Below are 22,742 nucleotides of genomic sequence, written 5' to 3'. Positions count from 1 at the left end.
GACACTTGATGCAGCCAAACAAAGGAGCAGCCTCCTTTTTCAGCTGCTGGCCACATGCTTCAATCAGCTATGTTATTTCAAAGGAAAAAAGGGTGCAAATCCCTCCCAGGCCTGGGGCTGGAAAATCTAACAATTTTAGGTGCAAAATTTCTTGGTGCTTCCTTCTTTTGACTGTACGTTTTGGTTTTGTTTTAGTTTAAACCCCTGTGTTCCCACTGAGCTGCACAGTTTTACTTTAGCATTTGCATTACAAGGATACACCCTTGGGGAATGTTCACATCAGTGAGGTGCAGTGAAAGGACTACAAGTTGTAACCTGGCCTCTACTGAGCAAGGAGCAAGTATCCAGCACTCCTTGCAGTGGGTCACCATTGCAATTGCCCTGCATATGATTGGTTCAAAATAATGAGAGATCATAAGACTGTTGCTAGGGCTGAAAAACTTGGGAATGAAGAACATGCAAAGCGTGAGCCACTGTCAGGGGAAGAACCCCCTCTCAATGGAATTCCCGTTTATGTGGGAAAATCATAATTTCCTTCAAAACAACATTTCATTACATTGCTCTTGGTACCAAATTTTTTTTTAAGCAATAAGAGCATAACTGCATTTCACATCCCAATTTTCAAATCTCCATGGCCTGACAAAACATTAAGCCAAAAATAATTGCACTGAACAGTGCAAATGTAAGCCACTAAATTACAGTCATTTGGTGGATTTGTGACTTTGCCATCATATTTTCCCCGACACCTGCGGAAGCTCCATTTAGTTGCTCAGTTCAGTTGCTCACTCTCATCAACTGGGTTATTGGATTAGCCCCTAAAGATCATGCTCCTTTCTGCCATCTCCAAATTGCCCAGCCAATGGATTGCATGGAGCTAGCTTGAACTTTTTAAAATTTTTATGGGATGTGGGCGTCGCTGGCTCAACTAACATTTATTGCCTATCTCTAATAGCCCTTGAGATGGCGGTGAGCTGCCTTCTTGAATCGCTGTGGTCCCTGTGACATAGGTACACCCACAGTGCTGTTGGTCCTGTTCCAGGATTTTTACTCAGCGACAGTGATAGAACAGTGATATATTTCCAAGTCAGGATGATGAATGGCTTGGAGGGGAACTGCCAGGTGGTGGTGTTCTCATCTGTCTGCTGCCTTTGTCCTTTTAGATGGTAATGGTCGTGGGTTAGGAAGGTGTTGTCTAAGGAGTCTTGGTGAATTCCTGCAGTCCACCTACCAGATGGTTCACACTGCTGCCACTATTCGTCAGTGGTGGAGGGAGTGATTGTTTGTGGATGGGGTGCCAGTCAAACAGGCTGCTTTGTCCTGGTAGTGTCAAGCTTCTTATGTGTTGTTGGAGCTGCATTCAACAACTTTAGATCATGAACTCTCTCCTCCATCCCCACCCCCTTTCTGATCCTCTTTTCTCCAATAATTTATATATATTTCTTTTCCACCTATTTCCATTATTTTAAATGTATTTCCATCCATTGTTTTATCTCTACCTTTTAGCCTATTTCGATACCCCCCACCCCATTCCCACTAGGGCTATCTGTCCCTTGCTCGTCCTGCTTTCTACCCTTAATGTCCCCATTAGCACATTTCTTAGCTAATATCACCACCGTCAACACCTTTTTGTCCTTTTGTCTATGACATCTTTGGCAATCTCCACCTATCACTGGCCCTCTATCCAGCTCTACCTGTCCGCAGCCCCCCCCCCTCCCCCGCCCCTTAAACCAGCTTATATTTCACCCCTTTTCTATTTTTCTTTAATTCTGATCAAGAGTCATACGGACTCGAAATGTTAACTGTATCCCTCTCTGCAGATGCTGTCAGACCTGCTGAGTTTTTCCAGGTATTTTTGTTTTTGTTCATCCAGGTTGTTATTGCACAGCCGATGGTAAATGCTGAGCTGCTCAAATCCCAAAGGGAAATTTGAAATAACTTCCACAACTGTTTTGCAATCTGTATATTTATTTTGAGATGCGTGCTTGCAGTCAGTCGTCCACCCAGTCTTAGAGGGTTTTTACAAAACTAAATTAAACATTTATTAATAGAAGGAATAATTTTAAGCATGTACATAGGTCTATAAATTACTACTATAATAACTCCTAACTCCCCTGATTAATCTAATTCCCAGTTACACTTCCATTAAGGCAACAGTAAAACATATAGATTTAAACAGACCCAGGCAAAGTAACACTATACCCTGAACAGTCGAATTCAAAGTGAGTTTTCCTTGCAGACAGCAGCTTGAGGCTTAGATGCTTTTCACACTTGTGTTCAATCTTAAAATGCCTTCCCTTACACACAGCCTTCTCTTCTTTATACATATTTTCCCCTTTGAATGCAAATTCCCATTGTTTCACTATGTCTTTAGACATAATAAATAATCTAATAATAAAAATCTATCATAGTACCAATTTTACCAATATTCTTTGGGGGAAAATTAATACACTATTTCTTCTCCTGGCTAGGTGAAACATTTCACCCCCTCTTTTGAATTGAAACTATTCTGGCTTATTTAAAAATGCAAATGTTCCCTTTACACCTCACATTCTAAAACTTCACTCATGTTTACCTACTTAACAGTTCAAACCTAGCTACTCTTACATCAAAGCCTTCAGACCAGCTGCCTCTAATTCAGTTAACTCACACACACACACACACACACACACACACACACACACACACACACACACACACACACACACACACACACACGCACACGCACGCACGCATACATAGATCCCACTATTACTCTACAATAAATTCCAAATAACATTTTGAAAATTATTATATTTTTCTGACACAGGGAAGTGGGGAGTATTCCATCACACTCCTGACTTGTGCCTTGTAGATAGTAGACATGCTTTGTGGAGTCAGGAGGTGAATTACTTGCCACAGGATTCCTAGCCTCTGACCTGCACTTAAAGCCACAGTATTTATATGGCTAGTCCAGTTCAGTTCCTGGTCAATGATAATGCCCCGCCCCCCCTCCCGCCCACCCCCAGGATGTTGTTAGTGGGGATCCAGTGATGTTAATGCTATTGAATGTCAAGAGGGGATGGTTAGATTCTCTCTTGTGGGAGATGGTCATTGCTTGTCACTTGTGTGGCGCGAATGTTACTTGCCACTTGTCAGCCCAAGCCTTGCTGCACTTGAACATGGACTGTTTCAGTATCTGAGGAGTCACGAATGGTGCTGAACATTGTGCAATCATTGGCGAACATCCCCACTTCTGACCTTATGATAGAAGAAAGATCATTGAAGCAGCTAAAGATGGTTGGGCCTAAAGTGAGTTGTGTGAATTGCACCCCAGGAAGATACTTGTATTTTAATTGCTTTCACGAGGTTTATCAATCTTATTTCTTCTTAAGGTGCATGTGTGAGACAGTGACAAAAGCAATTTCACAGCCTTCTGGTATTTAAATAATGGCATACTCTCATCATGATTCCTTTCCTTCCCTTGGAGGGGAGAAGGAAAGATATGTATTCATTGCCAGTTAGCCTTGATTCATGAGTAAGAAGGAATACTTTAATTACACTAAATAATGTAGTGAAATGCTATCAAGAATGCATGGCATTCAGAATGAATCTTGTCAGAAACAGTGGAGGGAGAAACACAGAGCTGAGGCTATTGATATGAAAAACAATTACTGCAGCTGTTCTGCTTTTTGTGGTTATGATGTATGAAGGTTCAATTTTAATAAATTATAAAGAAACTGGTCTGCATTCAAGCATACAATTTTTATATATAGCAAGTAAACCATGGAAAGGGAACACCTGTTACTTAGCAACAACTGCATGAGCGTGAATCATGAAGCTGTTGAGATGGAGAGCACTTAACAGAAAACATGGAGGGACAAATTTAGGAACAATGACAAGCAAGGCAACACTGAAAAGTTTTTTTAGTCTAGGAAACTTTTGAGGGGACGTGTTCTCTTGTGCTCTAATCTCTTGCACGTTTCATGTGATCTCTAGCCATTTAGCCTAACCCTCTTGAGTTAATGTACAGTAAAGTTGATGGTATTTATTAGGAATGTCTGACTATAGAATTCAGTGGTTTGCTTACTTAACTCTGAAAGCTTTTCACTTTATTTTTACTTTGTTACCAAACACTAGTCTGCTTATCTCGCTCAATTTTGTAATAAGTTCTGCACCATATCTTTCTGTCCAATTAACTTGTACTGTTAAAATTGATGTGGCTATGAGGGGGTACACTTAATTTATCTAAACCCAACATCATTTTATTATGTTAGTTTATCTTTTTAATGCTACAATCTTTGGACAGCCTTGCTCCAAGCCTTTTGTGATTTCCATTAGAAGCTATAAAAGAATAACTGAGATTGGCGCCTTCCTGCTCACGGGCGGGCAGTGCTGTGCTAAACATGCCATCATACCAGATATTGGGAACTCCATGTTCATGGATCTCACTAATTCAGTTCACAGTAAATGTTATGAATACAGCTTTCACTTAAACACTTCTCCCAAGTACAATAGGGATGAGATTGTTAAAACAAGAGCATGAGAAATTATGGGCTGTAAACAAACTGCATCCCATTACGTAAGATAAAAGCAAAAAACTATGGATGCTGGAAATCCGAAACAAAAACAAAAATACCTGGAAAAACTCAGCAGGTCTGACAGCATCTGCAGAGAGGAATACAGTTAACTTTTTGAGTCCGTATGACTCTTCACCAGAACTAAGGCAAAATAGAAAAGAGGTGAAATGTAAGCTGGTTTAAAGGGGGGGGGGGGGGGCCAAGGTGGGACAGGTAGAGCTGGATAGAGGGCCAGTGATAGGTGGAGATTGTCAAAAGATATCATAGACAAAATGACAAATAGCTGGTCTTTCTCCTTTTGTCTGTGACATCTTTTGACAATCTCCACCTACCACTGGCCCTCTATCCAGCTCTACCTGTCCCACTGCACCCCCCCCACCCTTAAACGAGCTTATATTTCACCTCTTTTCTATTTTGCCTTAGTTCTGGTGAAGAGTCATACGGACTTGAAACGTTAACTGTATTCCTCTCTGCAGATGCTGTCAGACCTGCTGAGTTTTTCCAGGTATTTTTGTTTTTGCATCCCATTACATTGTTGCCATTCTCAATACGTCTGGTTTAACTGCATTTTTTTTTGTTTAACCCATGCATTTTAAGAAAAAATTTGGTGATTAAGATTTTAAAGAAAAATAATAAAACTTGTGGAGAGACTATTTGGATAAAATTAACTGGAAATTTTAGCTAAAACATGGGGGTACTCCAACATGACTGGAATCTCTGAAATTAGTGAATACCAAATTTCATTCAGCACCGAAAAGTGTAACTGGTTTGAAAGTAAGTTGGTCGCTAGCTTTAAATTTCCCTTCTACGCGAGTCTTGTGTGGTAAAGAGTGTTGGAAAACAAAAGGTTCACTATATTATTGCTACTCTATTTCTAGGCAAATTTGAAGAGAAAGAAGATCGAGTGCCAAAGTTGGAACAGCTCAACAGCTTGGGTTTCATGAGCAGTCTGCACCTCGTGCTGAACAAACGAGACCTGCTGCAGATGGAGCTGCTGCTGCTGGAGACTTTCAACTGGAACCTTTGCATGCCCACAGCGGCACACTTCATCGACTACTACCTCTCTGGCTCTGTCCACGAGAGTGACCTCCACAATGGCTGGCCGCTCACCTCCATTGCCAAAACCAAAGCCTTCATGGAAAAATATGCCCATTATTTTTTAGAAGTTTCACTTCAAGGTATGTTTGTCAAAGAAGAAACTGTGAATGTAACATTCTCTAGGTTCAATTGTGTTTATGCTGGACTGGAATTTGTAACTGCCTCTGAGCATGAATGTGTTTCTTCCTGCTCCCCAACATCTTCCCCAAAAGTTGAAGCACAATCTGGAACAGGAAATTATATTTCCCTATTGTGCCATCCTAGTGACAGAAGTTTTTTCCTTATGGTCTTTCCCTCTGCTCTCCTAAGGCATTGACTTAGGGATGTAGTTCCACAAGCATTGGGTAACCTCTGGTATCTCACCCAAGTGGTCACTCATCATGTGCATCAAATGCAGACAGTGTTCTTCATGGAGGGTTGAGAGGAGGATAAGCACCATAGGTGAGCCTACCCTTTTCTCTCCCAGTGCCTCCACTTCTGCACCCTCCACAGGAATAGCAACCAGAAATAGGGACATTAGTCCCCAATTGTAGTTTTGCAGCTGCTACTTTAGCTGAGATCACCTGATTCAGCACAAGATCAGAGATCAATCCTGGAGTGAGTAGGAGACTTCTAGACCATACAGTAATTTGCTCATTAAGTTTTAAGATAAATGAGCCTCCAAGTAATAGATTCTCCTGTTTTCTCCCAAGTAGAAGTAATGTAGGAAGAAGGTTGCCTGAGTCCTTGCATTAAATATTAAAAGGTTGCTGCATTATAATAAGTGCCATCATTCAAGGGAGGCCTGAAACTTATGCCCAGGTCTGATTGGTCAAAGGAATAAAATATTTCATGGTGCTATTTAAAGAGTAGGAGTATAACAAATGTTTCTTTTTAAACTAGTGACACCAGAAAAACACATTGTGGTCATTCATTTTGCCATTTTAAGATTCAATAGCAGACACTATACTTTCAAAATAATTAATTGGCTGTAAATTGAAATATAACTAAGCTGTGATGAGGTGCTAGGTAAGTTCAAGCTTGTTTATTCATTCTGTCTTTCCTTTTATTGAATGCTGGAAATAGAACTTGCTGGTACAGGTGGCAAAATATAATGAATATTTTTATTTGCATTTTGAGTTTGAAGAGTTGGATGGTTGTGGTAAAGCTGGAGGAAGTTAGGGATAAAAAGTGGGAGTGAGAATGAAGAAATTTAAAATTAAGGGCAAGAATTTTAAATTGCAGGTGTGGGAATAATAAGAATCAATGTTGTTCAGCAGAAAATCGGGTGATGGGGAAGACTTGGTACAGAATAGATTACATTCTTTAAGACTGATCTTTTGTGCTGTTGTTCTTGTTGTAGATCACAGCTTTCTGACTTTTCGTCCATCATTGGTAGCAGCTGCCTGTATTACAGCTTCCCGTATTTGTTTACACATCAGTCCGTCCCTGACCGCTCACCTTCACCTGCTGACTGGGTATACGTGGGAGCACCTGACTGCCTGTGTTGAGCTCATGCTGATGTAAGACACATCCAATTTTTTTTCTTATTTGCACAACATGAAAGAAGGAGGGATGTTTAAATCAAGGGCCATAGTTTTCTCTCTGCAATTGTGATTCATTTGTCCTCCTCAAATTGAGTTCCAGCGATGCTGTAAAACTTTCCTTCATCCTTTTCCAATATTCTTAAAGATGATCTGTAGTGGAAGTACACAATCTGTAGTGGAAGTATACAATCTATTTAACCATTTTTTTTGAAAGATGACATTCTGGGCATATTGCTGAGTCTGTTAGTGTATATTTAAATATTCTGGATTTTGTACATATACTCGGATATATTCTCATCATACTCTCCAAGTTACTTATGTATTGTTGTGATCTGCAGTTGTCTTCCTTCAGCACAGTCTAAAAAGGAAAAATTTTGTAAAAGGTGCTAGAATAAAAAAGGAGACCTTCATTACGGGCATTTCAGTGAGTAGTTGTTTTGTTCACCTGTCCTGCTGTAATATATAGGGATAAGCAGAATAGTGTCTGACCTTGTAAGACAGTGAACTTCCACAATGGCATTTTCTCATGTTAGCTCAAAATGATTCTTTAAGAATATAAAGTTTAGAGCAAGAGAGAGAATGGTTTAGCCCATCATGACCATTCCATCCAGAGTACATTTGCATTTATCCAATTATGGACTGCACTTACATGCTTGCCTGTTGATCCTTCCCCAAACATTTGAGGAATTCAGTGAATAACTATCACCTTCAATCTAGCTTTTTGGGAGATATTGGTCCAGCTAAGGTGTTAATTGTCTTTTTGGGAGGCTTTTTGTTCATCATGTTTTTTTTAATTAAGGTGGTGATATTTGCTGTCCCCTGATCCAAGCGTTTGCAGGTAATAGGGATTTTATTTACACTTGAAGAACGTTTTAGAAATCTTATAGCATGTTGACCTATTTGAAGGAGTTTATGGTTCTCTAAGTGACACAATTGCACATAAATATGCCAAGAAAGTGAGTTATAAGAGGTTTTGGTATTTGGGTGGATCAGTATCTTTTTCATCTCCCCACTCAGATTTTTAATTGAAAATTTTATGTTTTTACTATTGCTGTTTTGTTGGAAGTATTTGGATCATCTGAACTTGGTTCCAAATGGTTTTAGGCCTACAGCACAAAACAGCCCAGGGTAAAATTAGTAAGCCAGAAATAAGACTTGAGAGTAAAAGGACTTTTTCATTCAGTTTTCCATCTGATTCCTTCTCCCTGCCTTCTCTTTCTCTCCCTTTCTCTGCCCCCCCCCCCCCAATTCTTTCACTTCCCCCTCTTTCTGTTCCACTGTCCACTTTCCTTTTTACATCCCCACCCCTTCCCTTTTCTCTCTTCAATCTCCCTTCCCCTTATCTATCCTACTGCTTCCCTCTCTCCCTCGATGTTCCCTCTTTCCCTCCTCCTTTTCACTTCCCCCTCTCCCTCGATGTTCCCTCTCTCACTCCTCCTTTTCACTTCCCCCTCTCTTTTCCTTCCCTCCCCTTGCCCCTCATTCACCACTTCCCCTCTATCCTTCTGTCTTCTCCCCTTCATTTCCTCCTCTGTTCTCCTGCCTTCCATTTCCCCTTTTCTCTCTCCCTCACTTTTAACTCTTCCCTCTCCCCTGTTTCTTCTACCCCATCTCTTCTCCTCATCCTTCCTCCCACCGTTTCTCTCTTCTGCCCCCCTCTTTCTCTCCTTCCCGCTCTAACCTTCCCACCCTTTCTCTCTCTAACTCTAACTCCCATCTCCTTGTCTCTATCTTTCTTCCCCCTTCCATTTTCCCAACCCCTCTGTCCCAACCGTTCCTGCTTTCTCCTCTTTCTCTCCTCCTCTCTTCCCCCTCTGTCTTCTCTCCCCTTCCCTTTCCATTTCCTCCTATAGAAATTGGTTGCTTGCTTAGAGACTGACTTCTTAAGCATAATTCCTTTTCCTGTTCCCAAAAATGTTTCTACATGGCGCTTATTCTTAAATAAAGCAGTTGCTATTAGCCTACCTCTCTTTTTGATGGTGTTGTCTGGTTAGGAAGAGGACTGAGAATTATACTGATAAATACAGATGGAAATAATTAAAAGCTTCATGGAGTCTGATGGTCTCTGAACTGCTGCTTCCATAGCAATACCTTCTAAGGAAGATACTGGTCTAGCCTGAGTATTCTGAGTTCAATAGGTTCTGTGTTGTTTGTGCAGAATATTGGAATCCCTCATTAGTTTAATTTTAGATTTATAAATAATTGGAAGATTAAATGTTATAAATGCTTCAACATTTACAACATAAATGCTACAAATCCTGTTGAACATTTTGAAATCATGGCCCTTCAGTAGAACTCTAATCAAAGAGAATCGAAAACTGCTGCCCTGGAGCCTCTTCCCACTATTTACTTGTCATTGCTTCTTTCATATTTTGTTATTACTGAGATTACATTTGCTGCTTAAATGTTTTTGAAAATGATTGTCTAGTTTAAGGCTCGTGTGATTTGACATGGATTGAGATAGTGCTCGCTTGTCTTCTCAATATTGAGAGATTTTGTTTTGCTTTTGATGGGTATGTGACCAATTAACATGACATAATGGCTGGAATGCCATGAGGTAGAAACATAGAAAATAGGATCAGGAGTAGGTCATTTGGCCCTTCGAGCCTGCTCTGCCATTCAATATGATCATGGCTGGCCCTCTATCTCAATGCCGCTCTCCTGCGCCATACCCCTTGATGCCTTTAGAGTCCAGAAAAATAGCTATTTCCTTCTTAAATATATTCAGTGACTTGGTCTCCACAGCCTTCTGTGGTAGAGAATTCCATGAGTTCACCACCCTCTTGAGTGTAGAAGTTCATCCTCATCCTAGTCCTAAATGGTCTACCCAGTATCCTGAGACTGTGACCCCTTATTCTAGACCCCGCAGCCAGAGGAAATATCATCCATGCTTCTAGTCTGTCCATCCCTGTCAGAATTTTGTTTTAATGAGATCTCCTCTCATTCTTCTTAACTCCAGTGAATACAGGCCTAGTTGGCCCAATCTCTCCTCATGACAATCCTGCCATCCCAGGAATCAGTCTGGTGAACCTTCACTGCACTCCCTCTAGGGCAAGTATATCCCTTCTTGGGTAAGGAGATCAAAACTGCACACATCACTCCAGGTATGGTCTCACCAAGGCCCTGTACAGCTGCAGTAAGACATCCTCGCTCCGGTACTCAAGCCCCCTCTCAATTAAAGCCAACATACAATTTGCTGCCTTAACTGCTTGCTGCAACTGCATGCTTGCTTTCAGTGATTGGTGTACAAGGACACCCAGGTCCCCTTGCACATCAACATTTCCCAATCTATCACCATTTAACTAATACTATGCCATTCTGTTTTCCCTAACAAAGTGGATAACCCTTCACACTTATCCACGTTATACTGCACCTGCCATGTATTTTCTCACTCACTCAGCTGTCTAATCCGCCTTGAAATCTCTTAACACCCTCCTCATCACTCACATTCCCACCAATTTTTGTGTCGTCAGCAAACTTGGAAATATTACATTTGGTTCCCTCATCCAAATCATTGATATATATGTGAATAGCTGGTATTCACAATACTGATCCCTGCAGTACCCCGCTAGTCACTGCCTGCTTCTCCAAGAAAGGCCTATTTATTTCTACTGCTTCCTGTCTGCTAGCCAATTCTCAATCCAGAATTTAAAATGATTAATGTTTTGCTCCTTCTTCCAGTGCTATTGTAACCTGAACTTGCAGCCCAGCAATCCCAGTTTAACACCAGAACCAAACAACAGAGTTAACCCATTACCACCTTGCATCAGGGACATAAAAATCTTGTTTGTGCAAAGCAATGTGCCAGAAAGAGTCATTTCCAGCTTTTATGTCAACAAATGGAGTAATTTCAAGGAATTGGATTTGCTTCCTTTAGCTATCAAGAAAAGGAATTAATAAAAAAGAAAAGCAAACGCATCTCATCCTCGTCTCCTTCAAGTTTTTCTCCCTGGTTGTTTATGCTGGAATATTGTTTCATAGGTGCCTCATGACTTGCATCAGTGTGCCTAAGTGGCCACTCTTCATGTGAGCTTAGATATTGACCGCCAGCATGCTCTATTCCTGTGGACGGCATCAAACTGAGCTCACTTACACCCTCACTTGATGTTTGCAGGTGCATATTTTCCAGAAAAGGTCTCACATACTGGAGCTCTTGCTTTCCCCTCCTGCCCCTCACCAACTCCCACCAAAAAGGGCACTGAAACCAATAGTACAATCCCCACCACTACCCCAACTGAGATCTAATTTGAACATATCAAAGTTCCTCTGGACTCTTTCCCAAGAGGTTATTTTTTCCTTTCTTGATTCCAGTTCCACATTTTAAGCGCACATTTCTTAGATAAAACCCTTTTTTCAGACAAATTAAAAATTGACTCCAAATAGGTAAATTAAAACCTGTAATTTTTCTACTGTTATTACAATCAAATGCCATTAGCAAAGATCCTGTTTAGTAAGGAGCTACTATGAGATAGTGGAGTAAATAAGAATATCTGTTGCTATATACGCTCTACTCCTAGTTTTTCCAGTCTCAGGATTCTAGGGGACTAAATTCCTCCCATTATACAGTATAAAACATTCAAGACTTATCCAGTTTGCTTTATTTAATATGATAAAAGCACCACATAACAGCAGCACATGTTGGATGTCTATGAGGTTGTGTAGGTTGAGTCAATTTAGGGATTATTCTAGATGAGCAGTTAGCGCCAAGATTTGCAAAGCAACTATGGTGAAATCTTTATTATCCAGCATGCGCGGGGGATGGGTGGTGCCGGTTAATCAAAAATGCCAGTTAATGAAGAGTTCCATTTACCAATGGAATACAGTGCCATACTTGTAGTATGAACTAATATGCAAGTACTTGGGAAGTAAAGAACAGCATTCTTTTTGCTTTTAAATCTTCAACAGTGCATTAAGACATAGATTCAAATATAAAATAATACAGTATGCAGGCATGGGCTCCGGATAACTTTGTAATTGGCACTGGTTGGTAAAGTGACGATTCGTATTAGGGGAGCATCAGAAATTCCGATTAGTAGAGAATTCAGGTTGGTAGAGTGCCAGTTAGCACAAAGTTTACTGTGTTTTTATCTGTAAATCCTGACTCTGAGGTAAACCTTCCTGATAGCTTGATTCTGAATTTAGTTGGATGCTCAGCCTTTTCATATATTTATATTAAGTGTTGCCATGGTTCTCCCTGCTTCTCTTCTGAAGATTTTAAGTTCTGAGTCCTGTTCTGCGTTGACAAATTCTGTTCAAATTCAGCCTGTTCCTGGTTCTCACCGTAGCTTTCTTCCGTTCTTTTCATGAGCAATGCCCTGATACTGCAAAGCACTTTTTAAAATTCTTTCATGGGATGTGGGTGTCACTAGCAAGGCCAGCATTTGTTCTCCATCCCTAATTGCCCTTGAACTGACCTTGCTAGGTCATTTCAGAGGGCAGTTAAGAGTCAACCACATTGCTGTGGGTCTGGAGCCACATGTAGGCCAGACCAGGTAAGGATGAAAGATTTTCTTTCCTAAAGGGCATTAGTGAACCGGATGGGTTTTGCGACAATTGAAGATAGTTTCATGGTCACTATCACTGAGCCTGGCTTTATATTCCAGGTTTATTAACTGAACCCAAATTCCACCAGCTGTTGTGGTGGGCCTTGAATCATGTCCCAAATTTGATCCGTGGTCTGTTTTTGCTCATTAGTTTGGGCAGCAGTGCAGTTGACACCAGCACCTCTCGATCAGTGAAATGAAAAGTTAGCCAAGGTTCCTGTATCTGTTTACTGCTTATTGACTTGAGCCAAGGTATCAATGTGTGCATTTTTCTTGTGGACGAGAATGATTCTCTTAATGCCTTCTATGGCTGAATAGCCTGCATATGCATGTTGTGTAGTCTTGCATTAAGGGAAATTTGGATGATGTACCACAATAAGCTATACTTTTGGAGAGGAGGGACATTTGGAAGATAGAAGAAAACTGCTATACATTGTATAACACTTGGTTCTGGATTATTCCTGCTTTAATTCTGTGTTTGAAATAATGGAGCTCTTTATTCCAGAATGCATTATTTCTGCAACAAGTTTGGATCTCAGTAATTTTTATAGAAATACAATCATCCTTGGGTGAAACCCTCAATTAGTTATGCGGGATTAACAAGAATAATTTTTCTTGTCCCCACATAATGATTAAAAGGAATTATAAAAAGTAGGAAGAGTCCTGAGACTAAAGACTCTGGGTACTCTGGTTAATATACTGTGTCTTGACCATTCCATAAGACATAGGAGCAGAAATTAGGCCATTCGGCCCATCGAGTCTGCTCCACCATTCAATCATGGCTGATAAGTTTCTTTGAATTGTATAAATGGCCTACCTTTAATAGCAGAAGGTTTAGAATAGAAAATCAAATGTAACGTACAGTGTTTCATTCCTTCAACTTTGAAGTCGTCATTCTGATTTTTGACCCCTTCAACATGCTGTTTGTATTAGAGTTCTGTACATTCATTACAATAAACTAGCAACAAATTATGAAGAGATCTGATATAGACGAGTATTAGAAACTACCTTAAATTAGCAAAGCCTTTGCAGTAATCAAACTATTATAAACTCAAATTATCTTAGCATTATTGTGCTCGCCTTGGTGGCACATACATTGAAAGTTGGAGGGCCTATATTGGAAAGTGTCTGATCTGAGGTGTCTTTTGTATTTAGTGCCCATGATAATGACGTCAAAGAAGCCAACAAAACCAAAGGACAACAGTCAACTCTACAACAGCAAACAACAGTGCAACAGCAACATCAACACCAGTCCTCACCGCAGCTCTTGTTCCAGCAGGGTCAATATCAACACTTCACCCAGAACTCCTCACAGCTTGTACAGTTCCATTCGCCGTTGCAACCTCAGGCTTCAGTTCAGGCCCATAGGAGCCACGTGCAGGGCCGCCGAGCTGCCATTGTCTCAGGAAGTACCGGCAGCAGCTATACACTACAGTCATACCCAGGTTTGCAGGCCAGCCTACAGCCCACAGTAAGGGCTCTGCCTGTTCAGGGACCCATAGCTATGCAGGTTGCCATAACTGCGGAGCCCAGACACTGCATCGCTGTGGCCTATGGTAGCAATTTTTTAAGTGGACATCAAACATATGCAACTGGCTGTTTTGACAGATGACAGTAATTGCAATAATGCTTTTTCTAAAACCATCCTCCCGAACTGGTAAATATCATCTACTTTTCAACGTTGGAAGCTCTCTCTTAGAAGGGACACAATTTGTTACGCTGAGTTAACTTTTTATTTTGGATATGCAAAAGAATGCATTTGCCATGCAGCTTTTCTTGTTACAATTTTTCTGGAACTATGCTAATTACATTAGACTGAGAATGCCCCAGTGTTGGTATTCTGTACAAACATTTTTGAGACTAAATAGTCCACTGGGATGTCAGGAAGCCATATGAAAATATTTTAATAGATTTGGAGAAGAAAAGGATACTTTTTTTGAAGATGATTTTTAAGCTGCTGCCTTAATTCACATAAAGGGCTGTTATTACTGTGACATTTTTATATTGTTTACTTGAAAGCTATTGCGGGGGTGGGGGGGGCACTTTTTTTTTACTTGAAGGCAATGTTGTTAGCCCCACTTGTGTTAATTTAACACATGTTGCCTGCGATGTTCTGGTATTTTACCCAGGGAGTATTGAGAGACATTTGCGAGTGCAATATGGTTTGTGTCTTAGCTGTACCTTCACTTTATACTGTTTACGGCACTGTATCCTGTTTCATTTGCATAACTGGCAAGGCAATGTTGCAGCAATTGACTTCTTACATTAAGACTGCTGCTAATCACAGTAATTGTAACCATCCCAGACAATGATTGCCTGATGCATTTGTGAATCAATACTTTTTCATTTTGGGTTGAGGGGGAGGGCACGTGGTATGAGAGATGCACTCACTGGTTCAATATATATCACTGCTCTTCAGCAAAGGTAACCTACTGAAAATTTTAAGTTTAGAAACAGAGATATTTAGAGGATAGATTAGTAACATAGAACTAATATTTAAACTTTTTTTGGATTCAACACTGGCTGCTTAGAAAGAGAACAAGAGAACTCTGCTTGGTTGTATCGATGGTGAAACCAAGGAGCTGGCACAACCAAACAAGCTAGGTGAGAGTCCCTGTGCACATGTGAGGGTAAATTTCCCAATGATTAAAAGCTCATTAAGGCCTCTTGAGATTTCGCAGAAGGGAAACAAAATAATAAATACCTCTTGCTGTTATTGTTGATCATAAATACAAGACAATTACCTCAGGATAACTTGGGTTCTCCTTATATCTGGCCTGAGTTTCACCTCCACAGTATTGAAGATGACAACTAACAGTACTGGAGTACTACAGACATCCACTATTTACATTGTTTTTTTCTGATGCAGAGGAATCCAAAGAGGCTTTCTTAACTACTTTTCGTAAAATGCCTATATTTGGGATCTTCTTTCAGTTCAGACTCAAAATTTAACAAGCTGTAATCTTAAAGATCTTGTTTCAGTAAATATATGGCATATTTCATTTTCACTGTAATTATTTTTTGTTGAATTTTTAAGTGTTCATATTTAAGCTAAGATTACTGCCTAATTGAAGCAAATTGTTACTTGGCCTCACCCATCCCTAGTGGGGCACTGGTGAGGAGCTTCCTACAAATGACCTGAGGATCTGCAATTTAAGGAAGGAGAATTAGTCTGGACTCTCATCCTTGATCACTATCCCGTAGCACACTGCAGGGATTGTTCATGCATGGACAGAATCGAACTTGGCTGTAATCATTTCCCCAATTGAATTTCCCACTAACACTAACTGTCCAGGTTCACGCATGAATAATGTCCACTTGGGCAAAGTACCGGAGGGGTTGATATTTCCTGTAATGGAGAGCGACAAAAAATATAAAGCAAGTCCTTTCTTAATTTGCATGTAAAGAAATTTAGCTATAACTCTGAACTTATATCTAAAGACTCTAGTTTTCTTTTAGATTTTGTAAAAAAAAAAATTTCAGGAAGGGAGAATTGTTTAAGACTTTTCATCATTTTAGATTTTTCAGTTTTTAATGTAGTGGAAGTTTTGGACTCATGGGGCGAGTGACTTAGTGCAATGTGTTAGTTAGACCTCTAAATAATCCAGTTTTTTCTTTCTTTGTGTCATGTCTTGTTCTAATGAACTGTGGCCTTTGTCTATTGCAGCGGGAATGGCTTCCATGTATGTTCCATAGGCTTTGTCAGAGGCCATTTGGAAGTGAATGCAAACAGGTGAACATAGCAAATAGTTTAATAACTTGGAGTTTAGTTAAAAAACCACTGTAGTTTATGTAAATGCTTCAGCGTCAATTAGTGCTGGAAAGTCCCACTCCCAGGAAGTCACTCCAGTATGGAATATGAAGAATACTGTTGCCAAGATGAAACAGCTTTGCATTTACCCTTGGGTTGCACAGATTAGTCAATTTTAGATCAGTCATCAAATCAAAAATATACAGCAGTTGGTTGAACTGCTGTCTGCGTGCAGCTGGTACAGTGCATTCCACATGATTTGTGGTAGCAAGAGAGCAAGCTCTGATTTTTGTTTCAGTTCAATGGCTGACAGTGCCATTAGAAGCAGCTGGTACTCATTCAGCATGCTGTTGTGTTATGACATCATTGCACTTGACATCAAATGTGTGCTGAACCAGCAGTTTGTACTTTTATAAAATAAATATAGAGATAGTTTTAACTTGTCCAAAAATCCAACTCTTGATAAATTATTTATTTTTTAAGAAGAAGCTTATTAAATGTAACACATTGAGATGAATTCCCCTGCAGAACTTTTTTAACCTCTGATCAAATTCTGACCTCAATCTGCCTGAAGTTCTTGGCCTGTGTTTATTTTTAAAAAGTTGTTTAACATAACTAAACAATCTCGTTACAAGACAGGTTCATTGAGGAATGACTACCCTAGAGACATTTCACACAGTGTCAGACAGTGTGTTTAAAAGTGCCTTCTGCATCTCAATCTTGACATTTTTAATACTTTATACGTATAAATTGCCGTGCAGGGTAGCATCAAAGGTTTACTTTTACAAATTTAAGAAATGGATGCATAATTACTTTTAAGGCTTATAGCCATTTTTGACTTGCATCTTATGATGAGACATGAATTGGTTTTCTTAAAAGTACGTGGAATGGAATGTGATGGCAGAGTCAATAAAAGTCATTGTGTGGCTTATGCTTTAGGAGGTTGGAAATCTTCTGCATAAGATTTACCAGACTGGTTGACTGAGATACTGTCTTTTAAATGCAGACATTGTTTAAGATTTTGAAATGACTGAGCACACAATTGAGGATGTACTAAGTGTCATTTTGTGCATCCTATTAATTAGATACTGCAACCAGTAACTACTTTAATGAATAGAAGTAGGATAATACACATTGTATTAGACGAGACAGGATAATGTAAGATGCATTCTAGTGAATATGTGAAGGAATTGTGAGTCAAATTGCAAATGTGACAATACTGTCAAACCGTGAGAAACCAAGTGGAGTAACTAGCGACCAAAAATATTATCGTAGTTCCGACCTGCTATACAAAGTTAGCTCATTTTATTCCTGTCCAGAGATGTTCTGTTTTAAAGGGTCCTCTTTAATGGCACAATATGCCAAATATCCATGTATTCTCAAGAACTGTAAGACAAGAGTCAAATACCTGCTGAATGATACACTAATATTTGCTAGTAATGTTATTTAAATAAATCTTAGATCTGGCTAATTGAAGTTTAAGCAAATATGACTGTAAAATCCTGTGTACTTTTTAAAAATAAATGCCAGTCTATTAATTCCTGCCTTCATTTCATTATTTACACTCAAATCTGCCTCCATAGTGTAAGCAAATTCCTGGGAACACCCAGTTTTGAAACCTTAATAATGATTCACTCTGTTATTTCCTAGCTTTGTTCTCTTCTCCGGATCAGTATTGACCTCTTACACACAGCCACAAAGTTGAACTTGACTGAGTAAGGAAAAGTGTAGACTGAACGCTAGGCTCCCTCAAAAGCATCATCCAAAATCACATATCACTTATACCACCTAGAAGGACAGGGCAACAGATGGATGGAAACACCAACTGTAAGGTCCCCTCCAAGTCATTCGCTGACTTGGAGCTATATCGTCTTTCCTTCACACTCACTATGAAAAACATGGCACTCCCTGCTGAACAGGACTGTGGATATACCTAGACCACATGGACTGCAGTGCTTCAAGGAAAGGGTGAGCCATCACCCTCTCTAGGGCAATTAATGCTGGCTTTGCCAGTAATGCCCACATCCCAAGAATCAATTTTAAAAAAACTTGAATTTCTCTGATGGCAGGAAGAGCCAGTTAAGCTGCTACTTCAGTAGACATTGCTCAAGCGAGGGAAGGCTGAAGTCCAAAGCCAAAGAAAACAATGAGAACAAGCAACTAAATAATTCTGCAGTAGAAGGTTAAGCTATTGAGAGTCTTAAGCTTATAGGAAACTGCTGGCTCAGGGTCCTGAAAGCCACAAGAGAAGAAATAACAGCCACCAGCTTTGCAGGTTACAAGTGAGCCTTATTTTTAGCTATTCTTTAGTTATCAGAATAGAGAGACAGTGGCTTTGATTCACTGGGTATCTTGACCTTAAATAAGAAAAATACCCATTTGGTCCTTTGCTAATGCTCATGTTGCCGGCTTGGTCAAGATATTTTAAAATAAAGCCTTCTCATTTATCTCTGTGGTTTGTGATGTTCATTGGCTTAGTGGCATCACTTTAAGTAAGGTAAGTCCCAGCAACAATCACTGTCTTTGAGAATCCTACCTCAGCTGGGCTATAGCAAGATCACAGGAGAAGCTTCAAATGGGTTGCTGAATCGCTATTTGTATTCAAATCTAGTTAGCCAGTATTTAATAAATCTAGCCTAGGTTAAACTTGTATCAAACCTTGGATCATGAAAGCCTGAACAAGTCGGGGCTCTCTTCTCTGGAAAAGAGGCCTTTAATTTTATTAAAGGGTTTGATAAGGTAGATATAGGGAAAATATTTCCATTTGTGTGGAGCCCAAAGCTAAATTACATCAGATATAATGCACAGAAACAGGCCAATAGGCCCAACCAGTCCAAGTCGGTGTTTACGCTCCACTCAAACCTCCTCCCATCTTTCCTCATCTAAATCTTTCATTGTAACTCTTATTCCCTGCTCCCTCATATGCTTGCTTAGCTTCCCCTTAAATGTATCTATACGATTCACTTCAGCCACCCCCTGTGGAAGGTTTGACATTTTCACCATTCTTTGGATAAAGCAATTTCTTAATTCCCTTTCAGATTTCTTGGTGACTCTTTAATATTGATGGTCTCTAATTATCCTCTTTCCCACAAGAGAAAATATTTTCTTTGTATCTGCTCTATTAATAGCTGTCAAGCCTCATTAGGTTACCCCTCAAACTTTTTCAAGAGAAAAGAGACCCAGCCTGTCATCCTTTCCTGACTGGGAAGCCCATGCTTCCTTGTAATCATCCTTGTAAATCTTCTCTGCACCCTCTCCAGTATGTCTATATCTTTTTCATAATATAGCAGCCGCAACTGCACGCAGTACCCTTAAGTGTGGCCTAATCAAGGTTTGATGTAGGTTTAGTATAACTTACATACTTTGCAACTCTATCCCTCTAGAAATGAAGCCCAGTCCTTGGTTTGTTTTTTAATGGCCTTGCTGACCTGTGGTGCAACTTTTAGTGAACAGTGTATGTATACTCAGATCCCTTTGTTCATCTACCCCTCCTAGACTTCACCTTCTAAGTATTCTTCCTACAAAATGTACTACCTCACATTTATCTGTGTTGAACTTCATTTACCAATTTTTTGGCCATTTTGTAAGTTTATTAATGACCTGTAATTTTTGCAGTCCTCAGTAGTGACTGTCCTCCCCAATTTGGTGTTATCCACAAATTTAGAAATTGCGTTTTTCATTCCAAAGTCTAAATTGTTATTGTAATTTGTGAACAGCAGTGGCCCCAGTACTGATAATTGTGGAACAGCACTTCCTACCTTCTGCCACTCTTACAATTACTGTTTACTCCCACTCTCTGCTTTCTGCCTTTAAGCCAGCCAACAGTCCATTCTGCCACGTGTCCCTGACTCCACAAACTTTGACCTTATTCATTAGTCTATTATCAAAGGCTTTTTGAAAATCCAGGTAAATTGAATATTTTGGTTTACCATTGTCCACTCTCTTTCACTTGCTCAAAAAAAAATCAAGAAGATTGGTCAAGCAAGATTTTCGCTTGAAGTTCATCAAACTGTCCGTTTTTTGTCTCCTAGAAGTTCTTCTCTCCTTTAGTAGGGATTATATTTTTTTTCTACCGCTGATGTTTAGCTCCCTTCTTAAATATAGGCATTACATTAGCCAACAACCAGTATTCTGGCACTGCACCTCTTTCTAACAAATTAAATATGTGTAGTAATGCCTCTATCTCTTCCCTAGATTCTTTTAAAATACATGGATGCAATCTATCCAGACCCAGGGGCTTTATCCCCTGAGTTTAATTAATTTAGTCAATGAATCTTTTAACCTCAACCCTTCAAAATCGGATTTTTTCTGATCTTTAAATCAGGTTTTCATCATGCCTACTTGCTAGAACTAGAGTTCATAAATATAGTATTATTAAGGAATCTAGAGAATTCGGGATAAATTTCTTTAACCAAAGAGTGGTGAGAATGTGGAAATCGCTACTACAATTTGTAGTTAAGGCTAAGTGTGTATAGATGCTTTTAAGTGGAAGCTAGATAAGCATGCAGGGGAGTAAAATAATGGATCAGGTTAGATGAAGAGGGGTGTGAGTGACCTCAGGTCGAGCATAAACACTATTTGGGCCAAATACCTGTTTCTGTGCTGTAGACTCAGTTTAATTATTTATTCCAAAATTTAATTTGAACAAAGTAATAATAGTTAGACTGATAATTGCCTTTTAAATTTTTATTCATTCATCCAGGGGATGTGGGCTTCCCTGGCTAGGCTAGCATTTATTGCCATCCCTAGTAGCCCTTGAGAAGGTGATGGTGAGCTGCCTTGAACCTCTGCAGCCTATGTGGTGCAGGTACACCCACAGTGCTGTTAGGAAGGGAGTTCCAGGATTTTAACTCTGACAGTGAAGGAACAACGATATATTTCCAAGCCAGGGTGGTGAGTGACTTGGAGGGGAACTTCCAGGTGGTGGTGTTCTCACCTATCTGCTGCCCTTGCTCTTCTACATGGTAGTGGTTGTGGGTTTGGAAGGTGCTGTCAAAGGAGCCTTGGTGAATTCCTGCAATGCATCTTGTAGATGGTACACACTGCTGCCACTGTGTCGGTGGTGGAAAGAGTGAATGTTTCTGGATGTGGCGCCAATCAAGCAGACTGCTTTGCTCTGGACAGTGTCAAGCTTCTTGAGTGTTGTGGGAGCTGCACTCATCCAGGCAAGTGGGGAGTATTCCTGACTCCTGATCTGTGTTTGTAGATAGTGGACAGGCTTTGGAGAGTCAGAAGGTGAGTTACTCATCACAAGATTCCTAGCCTCTGACCTGCTTTTGTAGCCACAGTATTCATATGGCTAGCCCAATTCAGTTTCTGGTCAATGGTAACACCCAGGATGTTGATAGTGGGGGATTCAGTGATGGAATGCAATTGAACATCAAGGGGCAATGGTTGGATTCTCTCTTGTGGAGATGGTCATTGCCTGGCACTTGTGCAGCCATAAATGTTACTTGCCACTTGTCAGCCCAAGCCTGGATATTGTCCAGGTCTTGCTGCATTTGGACATGGACTGCTCCAGTATCAGAAGAGTCGTGAATGGTGCTGAACATTGTGCAGTCATCGACGAACTTCTGACCTTATGATGAAAGGAAGGCCATTGATGAAGCAGCTGAAGATGGTTAGACCGAGGACACTACCCTGAGGGACTCCTGCAGTAATGTCCTGAAGCTGAGATGACTAACCTCCAACAACCATAACCATCTCCCTTTGTGCTAGGTATGACTTCAACCAGTGGAGAGTTTTCCCCCTGATTCTCATTGACTCCAGTTTTGCTAGGGCTCCTTGATGCCACATTCACTCAAATGCTGTATGCTGTCAAGGGCAGTCACTCTCACGTCGGGAGTTCAGCTCTATTGTCCATGTTTGAACCAAGGCTGTAATGAGGTCAGGAGCTGAGTGGCCCTGTTGGAACCCAAACTGGGCATCTGAGCAGGTCATTGCTAAGCAAGGATTGCTTGACAGCACTGTTGATGACACCTTCCATTACTTTACTGATGATTGAGAATAGACTGATGGGAAGGTAATTGGCAGGGTTGGATTTGACCTGCTTTTTTGTGTGCAGGACATACCTGGGCAATTTTCCACATAGCTGGGTAGATGCTGGTGTTGTAGCTTTACTGGAACAGCTTGGCTAAGGGTGTAGCAAGTTCTGGAGCACAAGTCCTCAATACTATTGCTGGAATGTTGTCAGGGCCCATAGATATTGCAGTATCCAGTGCCACCAACCATTTCTTGATATCATGTGGAGTGAATTGAATTGGCTGAA

General features: G+C 40.3%; 1 protein-coding gene across 1 annotated transcript in view; it reads left to right on the top strand.

Annotated features, from left to right (window-relative positions):
- The window catches only part of ccnjl (cyclin J-like), a 96,714-nt gene extending 78,702 nt beyond the window's left edge, over positions 1 to 18,012 (top strand). Inside the window, exons 3-5 of the mRNA XM_041192976.1 lie at positions 5,435 to 5,734; positions 6,997 to 7,156; positions 13,879 to 18,012. Coding sequence (XP_041048910.1) covers positions 5,435 to 5,734; positions 6,997 to 7,156; positions 13,879 to 14,335 — 917 coding nt within the window. The 3' untranslated portion in view covers positions 14,336 to 18,012. The remainder of the gene's footprint in view (positions 1 to 5,434; positions 5,735 to 6,996; positions 7,157 to 13,878) is intronic.
- Positions 18,013 to 22,742: the final 4,730 nt, after the last annotated feature.

Source organism: Carcharodon carcharias, chromosome 8 (genome assembly GCF_017639515.1).
Source record: "Carcharodon carcharias isolate sCarCar2 chromosome 8, sCarCar2.pri, whole genome shotgun sequence".
Classification (NCBI taxonomy): domain Eukaryota; kingdom Metazoa; phylum Chordata; class Chondrichthyes; order Lamniformes; family Lamnidae; genus Carcharodon; species Carcharodon carcharias.
Note: the sequence above shows the minus strand (reverse complement) of the source record. Positions and strands in the feature narration are given on the sequence as shown.